The sequence below is a fragment of the Bombina bombina genome, chromosome 4, assembly GCF_027579735.1.
Source record: "Bombina bombina isolate aBomBom1 chromosome 4, aBomBom1.pri, whole genome shotgun sequence".
NCBI lineage: Eukaryota > Metazoa > Chordata > Amphibia > Anura > Bombinatoridae > Bombina > Bombina bombina.
Window position 1 is genome coordinate 68,413,746 of NC_069502.1, and position 19,493 is coordinate 68,433,238.

The window sequence follows — 19,493 nt, forward strand, 5'->3', positions numbered from 1 at the left end:
TTTCCCATTGAAATACATGGAAATTATGGTGCCAGATTTGGTGCCAAATGTCATGAGTAATATCATATTACATTTGCTTATTGTTGTTTAACCCCTTAACGACCAACGACGTATGGGGTACGTCCTGCAAAAAAATGCAGTTAATGACCAAGGACGTACCCCATACGTCGTTGGTCTTTGAAAGCAGTGGAAGCGATCCTGATAGCTTCTAGCTGCTTTCATGTTATTGCAGTGATGCCTCAATATTGAGGCATCCTGCAATAACTGTTTTTAGCCATCCGATGCAGAGAGAGCCGTGCACGCGCGTGCACGTGAGATCAATGCAAACAGCATCAATATGCTGTAGATCTGGAGGGTGGGAGAGAGGACTGGGGAGGGTGGGATTTTCAAATCAAGGCATCTGGGAGAGGGTGGGGGGTTGGATGTTGAGGGGGGGGCAGCTACACTACAAAAATATTTAATAAAATAAAAAAAATTAAATACATTATTATTTTTCAAACTGGGTACTGGCAGACAGCTGCCAGTACCCAATATGGTGCACAATAAAGGCAGGGGGGTGGTTAAAGAGCTGTTTTGGGGGGGGGATCAGGGAGGTTGGGGGCTAAGGGGGGTCCTACACAGCAGAAGAATTTTTTATTTTTTTTTAAAAAAAACTAAAACCCCCCAAAAAACTTTTATTTTATTACTGGCAGACTTTCTGCCAGTACTTAAGATGGCAGGGACAATTGTGGGGTGGGGGAGGGATCAGGGGGTCTGATGTGTCAGGTGGGAGGCTGATCTCTACACTAAAGCTAAAATTAACCCTGCAAGCTCCCTACAAGCTACCTAATTAACTCCTTCACTGCTAGACATAATATACGTGTGATGCGCAGCGGCATTTAGCGACCTTCTAACTACCGAAAAGCAACGCCAAAGCCATATATGTCTGCTATTTCTGAACAAAGGGGATCCCAGAGAAGCATTTACAACAATTTGTGCCATAATTGCACAAGCTGTTTGTAAATAATTTCAGTGAGAAACCTAAAATTGTGAAATATTTAAAGTTTTTTTTAATTTGATCGCATTTGGCGGTGAAATGGTGGCATGAAATATACCAAAATGGGCCTAGATCAATACTTTGGGTTGTCTACTACACTACACTAAAGCTAAAATTAACCCTACAAGCTCCCTACATGCTCCCTAGCTAATTTCAATCTTCGAATAAGAAGCTGGCTGAATAAGGATCTAACTTCAGCATCTTAAAAATATCTGGATTTCAAGTCCCTTTAATTGTGGCCACATTTTGCAATATCAGGCCAAAGATTTAAAATAAAAATTTAGAAAAAAATACTACAATATTTTTAAAGAAAGTTATGTTTCACGAGTGCACACGTACTCTAGCGGACCACAACAACGAACATATGTAATTTATTTATAACTGTACTCTGATATGTTTGGGCCAAGTAATATGACGACTAAGGTAAGTAACGTGCGCGCTCTTTTATATTTGTTTGCTTTGCTGCGGGCTCGCTCACGCTACATTTCTTGGAGCTTGTGACCGTAATTCTACTTCGTCGCGCGTGCTAGTTATTTTAAAGTGGAGCGCGGGAAGCGCAGATCTTGAAACAGAATTCCGTCACGGTCTTCTAAAAGTGTTTTGAAATTCTGACCCACTTTATCCTTTTTCTGTTACTCCTGCAGTTGGGGTTTCGCTTGTCTGTAAAATGGACGAGACCGTTAGTGGATTTAAGACTCCGTGCAAAGTGATGAAGCGCCCATCTTCATGTGAGTACCCAGCTCTGAGGTGACGTGTGTGGGGGGAAACCCTTCAGGAACACGAAGGCACTAATGTCTGCGTAGACGATTTATTAAAGTGTGTTACACCTATTTAACCCATTAGTTAACCGCTAATGCAGCAGCACACTAGTAACCTATGGTTATGCCATGTGTGACAGTGACATGTTTGTATGGTGGGTTGTGACTTTACAGTGTCAGATTAAGCTACTCGTGCGCGGCATTTATGAAGAATACTCTGTGCAGAAAGCGCCAGGCATTGTTTTGCTGACGTGAGCTAACGTGAACTGTTATATTATGTCACTTGTCACTACTGTCTGGCTGTGACAGAATTGTACTGTTAGGTGGGGAGCTTTACTGCCACAGCTTTACACAAAGCCACAATGAGCCAAGCAATAGTTTTACTGAAATGACACTTCCAATAATGTAAATGCTGCCCCTAGCTCTTACAGAGTGCCTTGGTTTTTGTTGTATCACCTGTATTTAGGTAAGCCAGACCTGTTTTGAAAGGGACATGGTACACAAGATTTTTCTTTACATAAAGGTTTTGTAGATGATCCAGTATAGCCCATTTGGAGTGTTTTTGTAACAATGTATAGTTTTTTTTTTTTTTTAAATTTGTGCTGATTTTCAGACTCCAACTCCAAGCCCCACAATGTCAGATGTTTACAGACTGTTTAAGTCTTTTCATATGCAGGAGGGGTGGTCTTGTTTTCCAAGCCCCTTTCACTGGGTGTCCTAACCTAACCTCATCAATAGTGCTTAGCTTGGAGATTCTAAGTACGTTTTTTATACTGGATTTTTAGATCAGTATCTGTGCATATTCATCTTTATAGCAGTGTCTATTACATGCAGTTATATGAAAATTGATTTATTCTGCAGAAGATATTTATTGGCTGTTATTTGTTAAAAAAAAAAAAGACTTCCATCTTTTTTTTTTTTTTTGGCCTTGTGCACTATTAAATGGACATTCTAATGTTAAAAAGTTAACCTTTTTTTTTTCTTTCAATAGTGTTCCTCGCTTACTATGTAAGGGCTTAAAATCACAGCTATGTCTTGGCAGGGCACCACATTGCAGCTCCCAAACAGTGAGGTTAAGTAAGCAGTGTTCTCCACATAACATTTTGCCAGCCAGGTGTCATTATGAAGTAGCCAATAGGAGCAGTGTAACATTTTCTGCTATCCGAAACAGAAAATAGTTGCATAATTTAACATAAATGTAATTATTTGTGCACTAAAAATTGAACTTTTTTGATATTAGCTTATTTTACCTTAATAAACCGAGTGGTCCGTAAAATTAGCTGGGTGGTGCAGCTGCTAAAAAGGTCCTGGGAGAACACTGGTAAGAAAGGCACACTAAAGTTAAAGGGACATTCCAGTCAAAATTAAAATGCACATAGATGAATGACATCTTTGAATAGAAACATATTTGCAATATACATGTAGTAGCAAAAATACTTCTAGTAAATGTTATCACTGTTTTAGTGTTAAAATTATTCTCTGCACGTGAAGCATAGCTAGATATTCTCAGTGCACCAGAATTTTAAATACTGCAGCTGCTCAGAGTGCAAGTGGGGCTTGTATTATGTCAGCAATTAACAAATTGAGTAATTATCAGATGATACAAGCACCTTACACTCTCTTAGCAAGTGTTGTGTTAAAAATGCTGGTGCACGGTGCATACCTAAATACACTTTTGAAACAGCTATAGCTTTTATTAGAAGCCTTTTTGCTAATACGTGTATACAACAAATGCTTCTATTCAAAACAGAAATGCATCTATGGTGTTTCCAATTTTGGCTGGAATGTCCCTTTTAATGCTCTATCAAATTAGGGTATGTATTGTTTGCATTAGAAGCTCTCAAAAACTTTTTAACATGAATCTTATGCAAGTCACTAAAATTGAGTCTGTACAAACACAAGAGAAAATACACCTTGTCTTTGGTAGCTTACTAGATTGTACTTGAGTCAGAAAAATGTATTAATACATTACTATAGAAGCTCCGTACTTGACGGTGTCCTGCTTCCCAGTATGCTGCCTATCAACACTACCTGATTAGCAGAACTGGATTTCACAAGATGGCCAGAGGATAGTAAAAAATAATAATGAACATCATAGTAGTATAGATTTACTTTTTTTTCAATAACTTTATTTATACATATTGTTCTGATTATTTTATAACCATCCTATGTATTAAAATGCATATACCTACACACATAGATTTATTTTTCTATACAATCTGTATGTGTCTCCTTTCACAGTAGCAACCGTCCCCAGCATTGTGATAGCCATAAGATACCATTGCTACATCATTTACAAAGCCTACATATTTTTTTTTCTCAGGTGTCAGTACTCCGTCTCCATCATTCATGATTCCAGCTTCACCTCTAATGAAGAAATTTGGGTATGGCACAGGGGTCAGTGTGTACCTTATGAAAAGGTAAAATAATGTTGGTGCTTTAAAATTTTCAACAGAATTCAATATTGTACAGTAGTTGCTAATTTAGATAAGGTCAATGCAAAATATACACATTTTTCGTAAGGAAAATTAAATATCTAATTACTAGTTTATTATATATTTATGTATTCGGACAAACATAATCGGGAAGTGGAGACAAATCAGTTAATTTTGTTTTACTTATTGCTTAGATCTCCAAAAGGCTCTTCACATTCCCCTTGGGCTGTAAAGAAGATTAATAAGGGTTGTGACAAGTTTAGTAAAAACATTTATGAGAAAAGGCTGAATGATGAAGCAAACATTTTGAAAAATTTACAACATCCCAATATTGTAGGTGAGTGCAACATTTCCTAGTTGCTGCTGTTTTGTTTAATTTTAAAGAGGCATAAAATGTTGATTATCTTCCTGATTCAGAGCCTACAATAAAAAAAATATACAAATAAAACACCTTACAGTTTACTTTTATTAATACATTTACTTTGTTTTTTGATATCCTATATTGAAAAGCAGGTCAGTAGGTCAAGGAGGGTACATGTGCCATACAATATTCCAGATGTGCACTGTGACAGACCCTTCTGTCAGGACTGAAGGAGTTAACTGTGTTTAGCTTTAAGAAACTATTTTCTAAACACAGGTTGCTGGCTCCAACCATAATTTAGTTAGTGATAAGAATTCCATTGTTTGATCACCCTCAGAGAGAAAACGCCTAAGTGATAAGAAGAGCCAAGAGTGTCTTGTGGTTGAAGTGTTTAAGTAAAATAATTCTATTGTATCATGTCAAAGGGCTTGTTCCCTCCATGTAATGTACAACAGTCTTTCAACCCCCATCTGGGGGGGGGGGGGGGGGGGTCAGACCTGCATAAATACTAGGCATAGCCTTTAATAAATGTCATTCTGTTTTAAACCTGAAACTGGCTGGGTTGTGAATTGCTGATTCCCTATGCAGGACGTTGTTCCCTGGTATTAACCCTTGGTATCCTGTTGGTACCGTAACAATTGGTGGCAAGCGACGGAATGAACCTTATCGCCCAGAAGAGCAACTACACAAGCCAGTAACCTCAGGAAGAGGGGGATTATTACAATACTGACTAAGATGGAAAGAGTACCAGGGACAGAAGGAACCAATGGGCCCAGCATAGCAGACAGAACCCCCGCAGAAGCAAGCTTTGATCGGGCGGTTAAAATAAGACTGGCACATTATGGCCCCAACCCATCTGCGGAAATTATCGACCGGGTCATAGCAGCTGTGGAGGCCAACCTACTTCGCCAAAGCGGCGCTGCAGCAAACCCAGTGGAAAAGAGAAGTAAATTTTGCAGCTTTTAAAAACTTCCTGGAAACAGAAGGAGAGATTGATGGGTACCTTGCGGATTTTGAGAGGCAATGTGCACTACACAAGGTACCCGCAGAGGACTGGGTCATGATATTATCCGGAAAATTATCCGGCCGGGCCAGTGAGGCTTTTCGGGCCATTCCAGATGAGGAAGTCGGGGATTATAATACTGTAAAAGAGGCTCTGCTCTCCAGGTATGCGGTTACACCGGAGGCATACCGGAGGCGGTTCAGAGACACTGTTAAATTAGCTGGTCATTCCTACCTTGAGTGGGCATGTAAGGTGCACCGCACAGCAGCTCACTGGATAGCGGGGTGCCAAGCCATATCTGGGGAAGAGGTGCTGCAGCTATTCCTGTTGGAACATTGCTTCGACAAGTTACCCGCAGGAGTTCGAGAGTGGGTTCGGGACCGTAAACCCTCCACCCTGCAGGAAGCGGCTCGCTTGGCAGATGAGTATACGGATGCCCGCAAACTGGACACTGCTACCACTAAGCCCCCTGCTAGAGTGGAGTACAGACCCCCAGTCACCCCAGCAGCTGCCAGTTACCAAACCCCGACGCGCCTCTATACCACACGGCCTCCGGCCACAAACTACCCTCAGAGAGCCCTGTTCAATTCGCGGTGCTACTCACAACCTATTCGGTGCTTTAGATGTAAGCAACTAGGGCACAAAAGACCAGAGTGTCCCCTAAACGCAGCGAACCAAGCGCAGTCCTGGAGAAGACCCGCCGGCGGAATCCCACGTAATCCTCAGCCTGCGGCCCGCTACGTAGAGGCGCAAGAATGCTGGAGCATCCTACATGAGGCAGACCTTGTGCAAGCTGCCCACCGGAATAACCGGCAACTGGTTAAAGTGAATGGGAAGAAGGTCAGTGGTCTACGGGATACTGGTGCTACCATGACCTTGCTTCAAAAGAACTTGGTGTCTGAGAAACAGTACACTGGAGACACTGTGGCTGTGAGGGTAGCAGGGGGCGATGTGTTCAGCCTACCTGTTGCCAGGGTACATTTGGATTGGGGAGTGGGCGCTAGACCTGTGAATGTGGGGGTCAAGAAGGACTTACCTGCTGATGTTCTTCTTGGAAATGACTTGGCCCCCCCTTGTTTCTGCCTACGCTCCTATGGGTCCCGCTGATGTTAACCCTGTGACTACCCGTGCCCAGATCCGTGCAGCAGAGACTGACCCACCTGCTGCTAAGCCCCAGGACGCTGAGCTCAGTAAATCTCTATCCGCTATTGATATGTGGAGGTCCCGTTACAATGCGCTGATGAAGGAGAAGAGGAGCGCAGAGGAAAAAGCACGTTTAGAACGTGAATCTCTGCTAGACAAGCTGCACCGACAGACTGCAGAAAACACCAGCTTGAGAGTGGGACATGAAACCTTAAAGACAAACTTAGCGACACTTGAGGAGAAGCTGACGCTGGCTCATAGTAAGGTGCAGCAACTCAAGGGCACCCTATGTCAGTATGAAGGGATTGTGGATACCTATAAAGAGCAGGTACAGAAAACTCGTAAAGAAGCTGATGGGATTTTGAAGGACTGTTTGGCCCTGGTCTGGGCACTGAGGAATTTGAACCCTTGTTTGTATGGACAGGAATTCTCTCTCATAACGGGAATGCAGATGGATTGTCCCAGCAAACTGACATGCCTACCACCTCCTAGTCCGGTCATCCCCAGGTTGACCCGCAAAAGGGTCAAGCCGGGTCTGCCGGAGTGTTCCACAAGGGGGGAGCTATGTGACAGACCCTTCTGTCAGGACTGAAGGAGTTAACTGTGTTTAGCTTTAAGAAACTATTTTCTAAACACAGGTTGCTGGCTCCAACCATAATTTAGTTAGTGATAAGAATTCCATTGTTTGATCACCCTCAGAGAGAAAACGCCTAAGTGATAAGAAGAGCCAAGAGTGTCTTGTGGTTGAAGTGTTTAAGTAAAATAATTCTATTGTATCATGTCAAAGGGCTTGTTCCCTCCATGTAATGTACAACAGTCTTTCAACCCCCATCTTTCAGACCTGCATAAATACTAGGCATAGCCTTTAATAAATGTCATTCTGTTTTAAACCTGAAACTGGCTGGGTTGTGAATTGCTGATTCCCTATGCAGGACGTTGTTCCCTGGTATTAACCCTTGGTATCCTGTTGGTACCGTAACATGCACATTCGTGACCCTACCTATATATGCCCTTCCACAAAGAGAACAAAGTAAATTTATTAAAATGCTCTATCTGAACCATGAAAGAGAAATTTTGGATTTCATGTCCCTCTAAGATAATATAAAATGTAAAAATTATTTCAGACCTGCATAAATACTAGGCATAGCCTTTAATAAATGTCATTCTGTTTTAAACCTGAAACTGGCTGGGTTGTGAATTGCTGATTCCCTATGCAGGACGTTGTTCCCTGGTATTAACCCTTGGTATCCTGTTGGTACCGTAACATGCACATTCGTGACCCTACCTATATATGCCCTTCCACAAAGAGAACAAAGTAAATTTATTAAAATGCTCTATCTGAACCATGAAAGAGAAATTTTGGATTTCATGTCCCTCTAAGATAATATAAAATGTAAAAATTATTTCTCTCATACCCCGGTGTAGGGCTTCTGCATACTTTGGGGATGTCAGTGACAACATCAATCCCAGGAAACCTGGAAATGCCTGGAGGACTGAAGGGAGCTGGATGGAGGGGTTGGTATTCAAACCTCTTAATCTCAGCTCCCATAAACCATAGAAATCCCCAATTCCCACCATTTAAAAGCGTATTACCTGCTCTTTCAAACTACATGTGTTAAACTTTTAAGCTTTTTTTTTTTTTTTTTTTTTTTTTTGTAATCCCTTTTAAAAGTTTTAATAGCCATGTGATCACTGTGGTAAGTGATAACCTGGTGTGAATATATGTCTATGTATTTGCTAAGAGGCTCATTTGAGCCCCTATGTGCTGATCAAAGTTGCATAACTATGCCGAAAGGCCCTTATTTATATGTGGGTAACCTCTCCTTTTTTACTATAGAGTTTAGAGGGGAAATAAAACACACACGTGGTGTGCATCTTCACTGGTCTCACAATTTGATTACAATTATCCTGTCAATGATTCGATTCCGTGATGATCACAATTACTGCCCATGATTTTCATCAACAAATTCAAGCAGTCAGAACTCCTTTGTGTTTTTTTTTTGTTTTTTAATCTGCCCTAAAAGGGACACCGTACCCAAATTTTTTCTTTCGTGATTCAGATAGAGCATGCAACTTTCTAATGTACTCCTATTACCAATTTTTCTTCATTCTCTTACTATCTTTATTTGAAAAAGAAGGCATCTAAGCTTTTTGTTTGGTTCAGAACTCTGGACAGCACTTTTTTATTGGTGGATGAATTTATCCACCAATCAGCAAGAACAACCCAGGTTGTTCACTAAAAATGGGCCGGCATCTAAACTTAAATTCTTGCATTTCAAATAAAGATACCAAGAGAATGAAGAACATTTGATAAAAGGAGTAAATTGGAAAGTTGCTTAGAATTTCATGCTCTGAGTCACAAAAGAACATTTTTGGGTTCAGTGTCCCTTAAACAAAGGACACTTCCTGCATGTAGTAAAGTCTGAACACAGCAGACAACAACCCTATTTATTTAGAACAGTTCACTTGATTTTCCAGATGGCTTGACTGTAAATATCTGCAGAATAGCTGACTTGCAATGATTTTTTTAAAACTGCTACCTATGTTTTATTTATATATATAATATATATATATATATATATATATATATATATATATATATATATATATATATATATATATATATATATATATATATATATATATATATATATATATATATATATATTACCGTCCATACCACACAGGATATACCCTCCAAAGGTCGTCTGCCTGGGTGCTATGATGCTTTAAATACTTCCAATACAAATGACAGCACTCTCAGGTCTTTTTTCAAAGTGAGATCAACAAAAGTCTCTTTTTAATGGAACGTTTTCGAGGAGCTTGTCCCCGTCATCAGCATAACACTCAAGTGTAACATAACATATATTTATACAAACAAACCAATTATTCAAATATTAACAACCTGTGTATCTCTTGGTGTCCCAGAAAACCCGCCAACCACTCGTGTTTGGAACGCACTATGCGTTCCAGTGATTTGTGACCGGAAGTACCTAGTGTCATGTGACTTCCGGTTTCTTTCGTTTAGAGCATATCTTATCCGTGCAACTTATGATTATTTTCTACTCATGCTCCAAAATATGTTTACTATATGTCTATTAAACTTGCATAGACAGTATGTCCCCATATCATTCTTGTGATCTTGTGATTCACTTGCTTTTCGCCACTACAAAGTGATCTAACCAATCTTTCATTAATGTGTTAGATTAATATGTGCCGGCTTTAGATCTCTACTGTCCACTCTCCTTGTGTATTCTATGTGGTGTATTTGTCTCGATATGTGGGTATTTACATTTATGTGTGTATTTGCGATCTACTTGTGTTAACGTTATGTGCCCTTTTTGTTTATCTCAGTTGCCATGGTTACCCAGTAGTGCTGGCTGTGCATTTTCTATGTCTTGCACTATCTATATGGCAATACTAATAAGGCATCCCATTTATTTCTTTATTGTACTTATACTTTGTTGTATACTTGTTACCCCACTGCATGTTATTTACATTGTCTACTTATATACATTATGCATGTTTTAGGGCTGCAACAACTAATCAGCAAGATTGATCATAAAAATAGTTGTCAAAGATTCTCATTATCAATTAGGTGGTCAGCGATTAGTTGGTTAATTGCACAGCACCAGCTGCTTCAATCCGATGAACTCCTGCACATGGTATTGTGCAAACATTTTTATTTATTTTTTTTTTCTATCCGATTAATCGGATGATTATTGTCCGATTAATCGGATAGAAAAACGATTAAAAAAATAAATAAATTCAATTTTTTTTGCACAATCTTAGTTGCAGTAGATCATCAGATTAAAGCAGCTGGTACTGTGCAACTGACCAACTAATCGCTGACCACCTAATTGATAATGAGATTTGTTGACAGCTATTTTTATGATCAAACTTACCGATTAGTTGTTGCAGCCCTAGCATGTTTATTTATCTTTCTCCTTGATATAAGTATCACGTTACTCAGCCCCTTTTATCTTAGACCCTTTTGTCTTAGATTGTGTCTGCTCAGAGGCTAGTAGTCAAATTGTGCCTATATACAGCTTAAATTATTTACACATACGTTTCTGACATAGTTTCCCAATTTTAATTTTGCTATCTAGATATTTTGTACATTTTAGATGTAACTTATCCTCTTAGTATATGTTTTTTATTGTCTTCTCTATGGTTATATTTTTTGTTTGTTTTTCTAAGATTGTCTCATTATATGGGGGATCTTAGAATGTTCCCACTGTGGTTCACTTGTCTCCTAAGCTTCTATGCGCCGGATCTGTATATATATGTTGCCATTCCTCTTTAGATGAGCAGTCTATTTCCATCTTGCTGTGTCTTTAGATGATGTCCATGTTCTATGGTTTTCTTTTTGTTGTAATAGGCTACTGTGTATCTAGGTTATGGGAGTAGTTGTTTACTGGTAACCTGCCTTCACTATGTCTTACTCCAGGAGTAGTGGGAGGCACTTTCATGTCTCCCCCTGCTCAAATCATAGGTTTATGACTAGGGCACTACCCCCCTTGAGGTCTGTGTCTCAGTCTATCCTTGATCTGGTGCACAGTATCCGGCCATCGTACCTATGTTTGTGTCTCCTACCTATACCAGTGCCTTAAAATCAGGTGCTGAATTGAGCCCCCCTGGATATATTGTCCCCAGTCTATACATCCATTCTGCCTCTCTTCTGAGAAGGGCTTTATTGCGATCCCCTCCTCTGTCCAGCTGGGGGATGTGATCAATTAAGATGTATCTGATGCTGGAAACTTGATGCTGTTTTTGGGTGCAATGTCTGGCTACAGGTTGATCTGAATTACCTGTATCAAGTGCCACCCTTATCGCCCGCCTATGGTTGGCCATTCTTTCGCGTAGCGTCCCACTGGTCTTGCCAATATAGAATCTGGCACATGGGCAGTAGAGTAGGTAGATTACATGTGTTGTATTGCACGACAGAGAGTGTTTGATGTGATACACTTTGTTAGTGTGCGGATGGTGGAAGGTCTTAGTGGCTATTAGGCCATTACATGTGGTACAGCCCAGGATTTATATGAACCTTTGATGTTAACCTTTTCTTTCTTTAGATAGCATTTTTTGGGGTCTGTTTTGACCAGCAGGTCTCTTAGATTTGTGCCCCTCCTATATGCAATCATTGGTGTGAGGTTATGAGCAAATCTTAGTTTTGGGTCCGACTGTATCACGGGCCAGTGTTTCCTTAGGATCTTACCAGCCTCACTGGTATTTGGTGAAAATGTAGTTGCCATTATGAGCCTGTTAGATGTTTCTTTGTTTTTTTCTTTGTTCATAAGGGTTGTCTGTGTGTACGGTAGTACTTCCTGTACGATTGCATCTATCATATTCTTTTTATATCCCCGTTGTATGAATTTGTCCCTCATATACTGGAGTTGGGAGACCCCTGTGGCTTTATCTGTGTTGTTGCGTATTACTCGCATCAGTTGTGATTTAATAATTCCTTTGAGTAACGCTGGTGGGTGACAACTGGTGGCACATAGTAAGGAGTTCCTATCGGTGGGCTTATAATACAGTGTAGTGCCTAATGTGCCGTTTTGTATGTACACATTTAGGTCCAAGAAATGTACTTCTGTTACACTGTGTGTTATTTTAAATCGCACCAGTGTGTTTGTGTTGTTAATGTATTGGAACCATTCTAATAGTGTATGTTGTCCTCCCCTCCCAAATTAAAAAGACATCATCTATATATCTAACATAGAATATTATAGACGTTATGTCTTTGTTCCACAGATATGTCTTTTCAAACTCAGACATATATATGTTGGCATACGATGGGGCCATATTTGACCCCATCGCCGTGCCTGATGTCTGCAGATAGTATTGAGTCTCAAAGCGGAAATAATTGTGTGAGACAAAATTGCATGAGTGTCATAAAGTACTCAATTGGGGGTCCCTCATACTCTCTATCTTCTATGAGATGGTTCCTGACTGCTGCGAGTCCTTTGTCATGAGGGATGATGGTGTAGAGACTGTTGACATCCAGGGTTACCAGGATGTCCCCAGTCTCCACAGCAACATCCCTCAATCTACGTATGAGGTCATTTGTATCAGCGATATAAGACATGGTTTTTTTCACTGTGGGTTGCAGTAGTATGTCAAGTAGCTGTGCTACTGGTTGTGTCATGGATTGTACCGCCGACACAATTGGTCGCCCTGGTGGTCTTTCCATGGTTTTATGGATTTTGGGCGTGGTGTACAAAATTGGGACTTTTGGGTATTTAGTAGTACAAAATTCATATAAGTTTTCATTAAGATATCCCTGCTGGACTCCAAGTATTAAAACTTGGTCAAGTTCCTGCTTAAATTTACCCGTGGGATCTCTTGTTAGTGTGGTATATGTTTCAACATCACCTAACTGTTGCAGGATGTCCTCTCTATAGTCTGAATAATTCAAAAGGACAATTGCCCCGCCTTTATCTGCGGGCCGAATGACCAATGAGTGATCATCCTGCAAAGTTTTGATGGCTTGCCTTTCTTCTTGTGTTAAGTTATGTGTCCATTTTTTGTTAACTCTTTCTGATTCAAAGTCCTGCGTGGTAAGCCTTATGTAAGTCTTAGTTGACGCACTATTGCTGTGCGGTTCAAATGTACTTGCCTTTTTGCATTTATCTAATAAAGACATTCCTGTCTCTTGTGTGGGGGTGTCTTGGAAGAATTCCTTAATTTTTAACACTCTATTATGTTTGTACATATCTATTTTAAGTTCTAGTTCTGGAGTGCTATGGCTTGGTATGAATGTTAGGCCTTTGTTGAGGACTTGTCTTTCTGCCGTAGTTAGTATGTGCTCACTGAGATTGACTACTATGTCCTCATTCTGTTGCGGCGTGCTGGCCTGTATCTTCCTCCCCGCCCTCCTGATGTGTGGCCTCTGTCTCCTCCTCCTCCCCGTGACCTGGTAGTTACCCCTAAAAAATGGCGTTCTGGGGTGGAGTGTCCCCTATGTACATATGTGTCCCCTCGTGGTGTTTGTGGTGTGTATGCACCTGGTGACATAGAGGTCGTATGTGAGGTATTGGTATCTGTTTCGGACGATTCAGCCCCACTCGTGTCTATTGTTGCGAATTGTACTCGTCTGGGTCTATAGGTTCTCCTATTTCTGCCTTCTGTAGAGTTAGTTAACCATTTATATACCCTACCGTGAGTATAATCTGCATTGAGAGAGTCAAGTTTTCTATTTTTGAACACTGTTAAGTCTGTTTTTTATATTTTTCAATTTGTTGGTTTAACTTAAGTAGCCAGTTTTCCTGTTGGTCTAGTGTGAGTGTGGTGTTATGTGCCTCCTCAAATGTTGATATTTCTATCTTAACCTTTCCTAGTATATTGGTAACCTCTTCAATTACTAGGAGTACTAGATCTAGGGAGCACTTATTTAAGATATGGCACCACTTTCTTCTGAACTCTGGATTATCGCGTCCTATCGTGGGGATGTTTTTAACCCTGAATCCCCTGGGTATATGGCTAAGTCTGTAGTATTCAGATAGGTAGCTACCGTGTAACATGAGATCTATTTCACGTTTTTTGAGTTTTAGTAAGTTGTGGTATAAATTTATAGGGGTCTCACCAGTACTTCTGTTGATTGGGGCGAATAGTATCCTCGCTGCATCGTCCTGTGTATAGGTCACCGTACCTATTTGTGCCACCAGGGCATGTTCTCCTGGGGTTTCTTCCGGTTGCGCTGTTGTGTTTCCTGGTGGTGGTAGTGCTGTTATTTGGGAAAAGACAGGTTCCATTTTAGTTATATTTTTTATGCAATGTAGACGAACTTCCTGGCTCAAATGGCTCTACAATTCACTTTTGTTGTGTTAAATGTCCAATATATTAAGAGGTAATATTCAATCAATGATAGCATGCAAAAAAATAAAGACAGTTTTTTTTCTGGGTTGTCACCAGTTGAAAGATGGGGGTATCACTGTGTATACAAAATTATAGTACCGTCCATACCACACAGGATATACCCTCCAAAGGTCGTCTGCCTGGGTGCTATGATGCTTTAAATACTTCCAATACAAATGACAGCACTCTCAGGTCTTTTTTCAAAGTGAGATCAACAAAAGTCTCTTTTTAATGGAACGTTTTCGAGGAGCTTGTCCCCGTCATCAGCATAACACTCAAGTGTAACATAACATATATTTATACAAACAAACCAATTATTCAAATATTAACAACCTGTGTATCTCTTGGTGTCCCAGCAGACAACAACCCTATTTATTTAGAACAGTTCACTTGATTTTCCAGATGGCTTGACTGTAAATATCTGCAGAATAGCTGACTTGCAATGATTTTTTTAAAACTGCTACCTATGTTTTATATATATATATATATATATATATATATATATATATATATATATATATATATATATATATATGTGTATATGTGTATATATATATATATGTATATATATATATATATATATGTATATATGTATGTATATATATATACACATATACACATATACACATATACACATATATACATATATACATATATACATATATACATATATACATATATACATATATACATATATACATATATACATATATATATATATATATATATATATATATATATACACACACTGCTATTAGATATAGTATTATAAATTGTGTGACTTTTGACTTTCTAATAGCAACCCTCAAATGCTCGTGTGTGTGTTCTAGGGGTATGACAGAGCAAAGATGCAGCAGATACCGCAGCAGTAAACAGTGAATCGATAATGCAAGAAAATATTCACTGTTTACATGAGGCTGCTGTCGGCTCGTCTGACAACTGCACTTGCACAGTGTGTATTGCTTAATCAGAGCCCTTAAAGCACTAGCGGATTTGCCATAACTTTAAGTCCTCACAACATTCTGTGAGAGGCGGGGATTATGTGACGTCGCACAATGTCACTGACCCCTGAATCGATGCAGCATTGTTAAAGGGACACTGAAACCAGATTTTTTTTCTTTCGTGATTCAAATAGAGAATGCAATTTTAAGCAACTTTCTAATTGACTCCTATTAAAAAAAAATTTCTCCTTTTCTTGCTATCTTTATTTGAAAAAGAAGGCATCTAAGATTTTTTTTTTTTTGGTTTCATAACTCTGGACAGCACTTTTTTATAGGTGGATGAATATATCCACCAATCAGCAAGGACAACCCAGGTTGTTCACCAAAAATGGGCTGGCATCTAAACTTACATTCTTGCATTTCAAATAAAGATACCAAGAGAATGAAGAAAATTTGATAGGAGTAAATTAGAAAGTTGCTTAAAATTTCATGCTCTATCTGAATCACGAAAGAAAAAAATTGGGTTCAGTGTCCCTTTAACGGCTGCATTGAGATGCTGATTATTTTCAACACCTGTAAAAAAAAAACACACACACACACACACACACACACACACACACACACACACACACACACACGTTTGTTTATAACCTTGTTTGTTCAATCTTAATTTTTAAAAAAAATTGCATTTTTCCCTGCACTCTTTGATGTAGGTTTCTTTTACACATTATAATATATTCATAAAATAATAGTATAGTTTTAATCTGCTGGGTGTCCTGGAAAAAAAAGAACAGGGGTGGAAATGGCTCAACAGTTAAAGGGTTAAAAATACATTACATTAAACAAACTTGTTTTTGTTTTAAAATTGTGCTTTGTCCCACACTCCCTAGAGAGGCCAGAGCACAACTATATATTGGCCTTTTTTATAGAATAAAATCTAAGTAAGACATAGTTTTTTGGTAATTGTATTTGTAAGATTGACAAGTTAATGTGTGTTTCATTAAGGTTATCGTGCTTTTACCAAATCAAAGGATGGTAATATGTGCTTGGCAATGGAATTTGGTGGTGACAAGTCACTCAATGACATTATAGAGGAGAAGAATGAGAGAGGAGAATGTCCATTTCCAGCTTCCACAATCTTAAAGGTTGCTCTACATATGGCAAGAGGCTTAAAGGTACTGTATTAAACTAAAATAGAGAAGCTACAGAAATGTAGACCAGAAATAATTTTAAACAGCTCGTAGTATATATGACAGCTGCTAACAGTGAGCTTGATTCAAGTTCTGTTGAATACCTATGTTTGTTTGTTTGGTGTTTTTTTTTTTTTGTTTTGTTTTTTTTTTATAAACTTTGAGTTCATACTAACTACTTAAACCTCCTAAAATATGTACAGGTCAGACAGTGTGTGTAAGTCAATATTCCATTATATGGAAGTTATCAAAGCCAACACTTCCCTTTCGCAGAACCTATAATTTGCATGGATATACTTGTGCATGTAAATTAAACTGATTACTCAGCTGTGATAATTTAACTGCCTCAATTCATAGAATGGTGTCCTCCAATTTCAGCTTATATAAGCAGCTAAATATTCTTTAGTGAAGGAATAAAGAGAGGAACACTTGTTGCTGGTGACAGGCCTCGGTTCCTTGCTTCTCCAGAGCTTATAAAAATAAAAAATAAATTATGCTTACCTGATACATTTTTCTTTCTGGATAATGAGAGTCCACAACTTCATCAATTATTGGGAATATCACTCCTGGCCAGCAGAACTGTTAAGTATCACTCCACTTCCCATAATTCCCATTCATTCAACTGAAGGGAAATGGGGAAAAAAAGAATAACACAAAGGTGTAGAGGTGCCTGGGGTTTAGTAACAAAAACAAAAAACTGTCTTTTAAATTAAGGGTGGGGTCGTGGATTCTCCATATCCGGAAATAAATTTATCAGGTAAGCATAAATTTTGTTTTCTTAAGATATGCAGAGTCCATGACATCAATTACTAGTGGGAATAAATACCCAAGCTAGAGGACACAGATGACTAGGGGGGAGAACAAGACAGGCAGACCTAAACAGAAGGCAACACTGCTTGAAGAACCTTCCTCCCAAAAGAGGGCTCAGCTAAGGCAAAAGTATCAAATTTGTATAATTTTGAAAAATTATGCAAGAGAGGAACAAGATACAGCGTAGCAAATCTGTTCCACAGAAGCTTAATTTTTTAAAAGCCCAAAAATAAGAGATCCTACCCTTGTAAGGAAGCTAATGAGATGGTGTGTGTGTACAGAGCGTCTAAATGAAAGGCTAAGGTGTCTTGGATGATCTGATCGGTGTATATTATAACCATGTGAGGTTCTAATTAATAATGCGTAGCAGGATTGATGTACAAATTGAATTTAATACATAAACTAAAATCACGGATCCATGATGCTATAAAAAACGCAATAATAAAAACAGTATAAAAACGGTTTTAACATGACAATACATTTCAGATAAGACCAATCATGCACTGGGATTATTCAAAATTCTAATAGCCACGTCTTATTGGTATAGATTCTTAATACTTTCTAAATAACTTTACGTCCTTCTGTGAACTGTCCTAGTAGATAAATGGTAATTGAGATATATATATATATATATGTGTGTGTGCTGAATGAAATCCAAATAATACAATAAGTGAAAAAGATACATGTCAAATGAAACCAATGCTGTGTAGATTTAAAAAAGCAATAACTTGCTAAAAAGTGATAAGTGAAAAGAAAAATGGATTTAAGCCATAGGTGAAAAACAATTGAAAATCAAAAAAAGCAAAAATACAGACAATTCAATGAAAGAATAAAAATATGTGCCAAACTTGTTTCCTTGGTGGTGAGAATCCTCGTTGTAGAATCCAGCTTGATCGCCTTAATTCTGTCTTGGATCTCCTTCAAAGGAATCTCTATAAAAATAGAATCAGACACAGCGTTACACCAATAAGATGCCGCACTTTACACAATGGCAATACATACTTCAAATAAGCAATCAGCTTTTTTTCCCATTAGATCCTTAAAAGATAAGCTATCCTCCTAAAGGAATAATAGATCTCTTAGCCAGAGTAGAAATGTCCCCTTCTACCTTAGGCACCCTGTTCTATGAATCTTTAATGAAGTCAGCAACAGGAAACATCTTCTTGGAGACAGGAAAAAGGAATCCCTGCTTTCTCCCATTCCTGTGCTCATAGTCTGGAACAGGAAACACTTCCTCAATGGAAAGCACATCATAGTAATTATTAAAATGACTATCTTTTAGGGTTGACTACAGGAGTATCAGTGTCGTCCAAAGAAGCCAAAACCTCCATTAACAATACACGAAGGTGTTCAAGCTTAAATCTGAAGGTTACTACTTCAGCATCAGAAGAAGGAATTATGCTGTCCGAATCTGAGATTTCACCCTCAGAGGCTACCAACGTATCCTCCTCATCAGACCTATGAGGAACGGCAACCTGTGTAGCAGCAGGTGGAACGGAAATCTTACTATCTGAATTTCTAATTTTTCTCTTGCATCTTCCCTATAACATTGGGGGGGGGGGGGGCGGAGAAGCAGATAATGCCTCAGATACCGCTAAAGATACCTGTGCAGCTAATTCTGCGAGCAAGTAAACTCCTCCAGGAGATTGAGAGGAACCGCAGGGCACTGCATGTGACACCATTGAGGCTTGGGACAGTTAAGGAGAAAGCTCCGGTATTGCCTGGCAGCATCATCCTGAGACATGAGGCTAAACAAAAATGTACCTTTTTTGTTTAGAAAAGTCTATCTAAACATGAGGTAGATTACTCAATCTTTATTCGTAGGAAAAGCCCCTGTTCCAGACCATGATAAATGAGGCCCAATACACATATCCAGTGACCACAATAAAAATGCACTGTCACCTTAAGGAATAAAAAAAGATCACATTATGCCTTCAAAGATCCTGAAAACATGCATAT

General features: G+C 39.0%; 1 protein-coding gene across 1 annotated transcript in view; it reads left to right on the top strand.

The window, feature by feature from the left end:
* Positions 1–1,529: 1,529 nt before the first annotated feature.
* The window catches only part of PBK (PDZ binding kinase), a 39,221-nt gene continuing 21,257 nt past the window's right edge, over positions 1,530–19,493 (top strand). The window contains exons 1-4 of the mRNA XM_053708907.1: positions 1,530–1,764; positions 4,118–4,214; positions 4,424–4,566; positions 16,540–16,709. Of these exons, the coding sequence (XP_053564882.1) occupies positions 1,704–1,764; positions 4,118–4,214; positions 4,424–4,566; positions 16,540–16,709 (471 nt within the window). The 5' untranslated portion in view covers positions 1,530–1,703. The remainder of the gene's footprint in view (positions 1,765–4,117; positions 4,215–4,423; positions 4,567–16,539; positions 16,710–19,493) is intronic.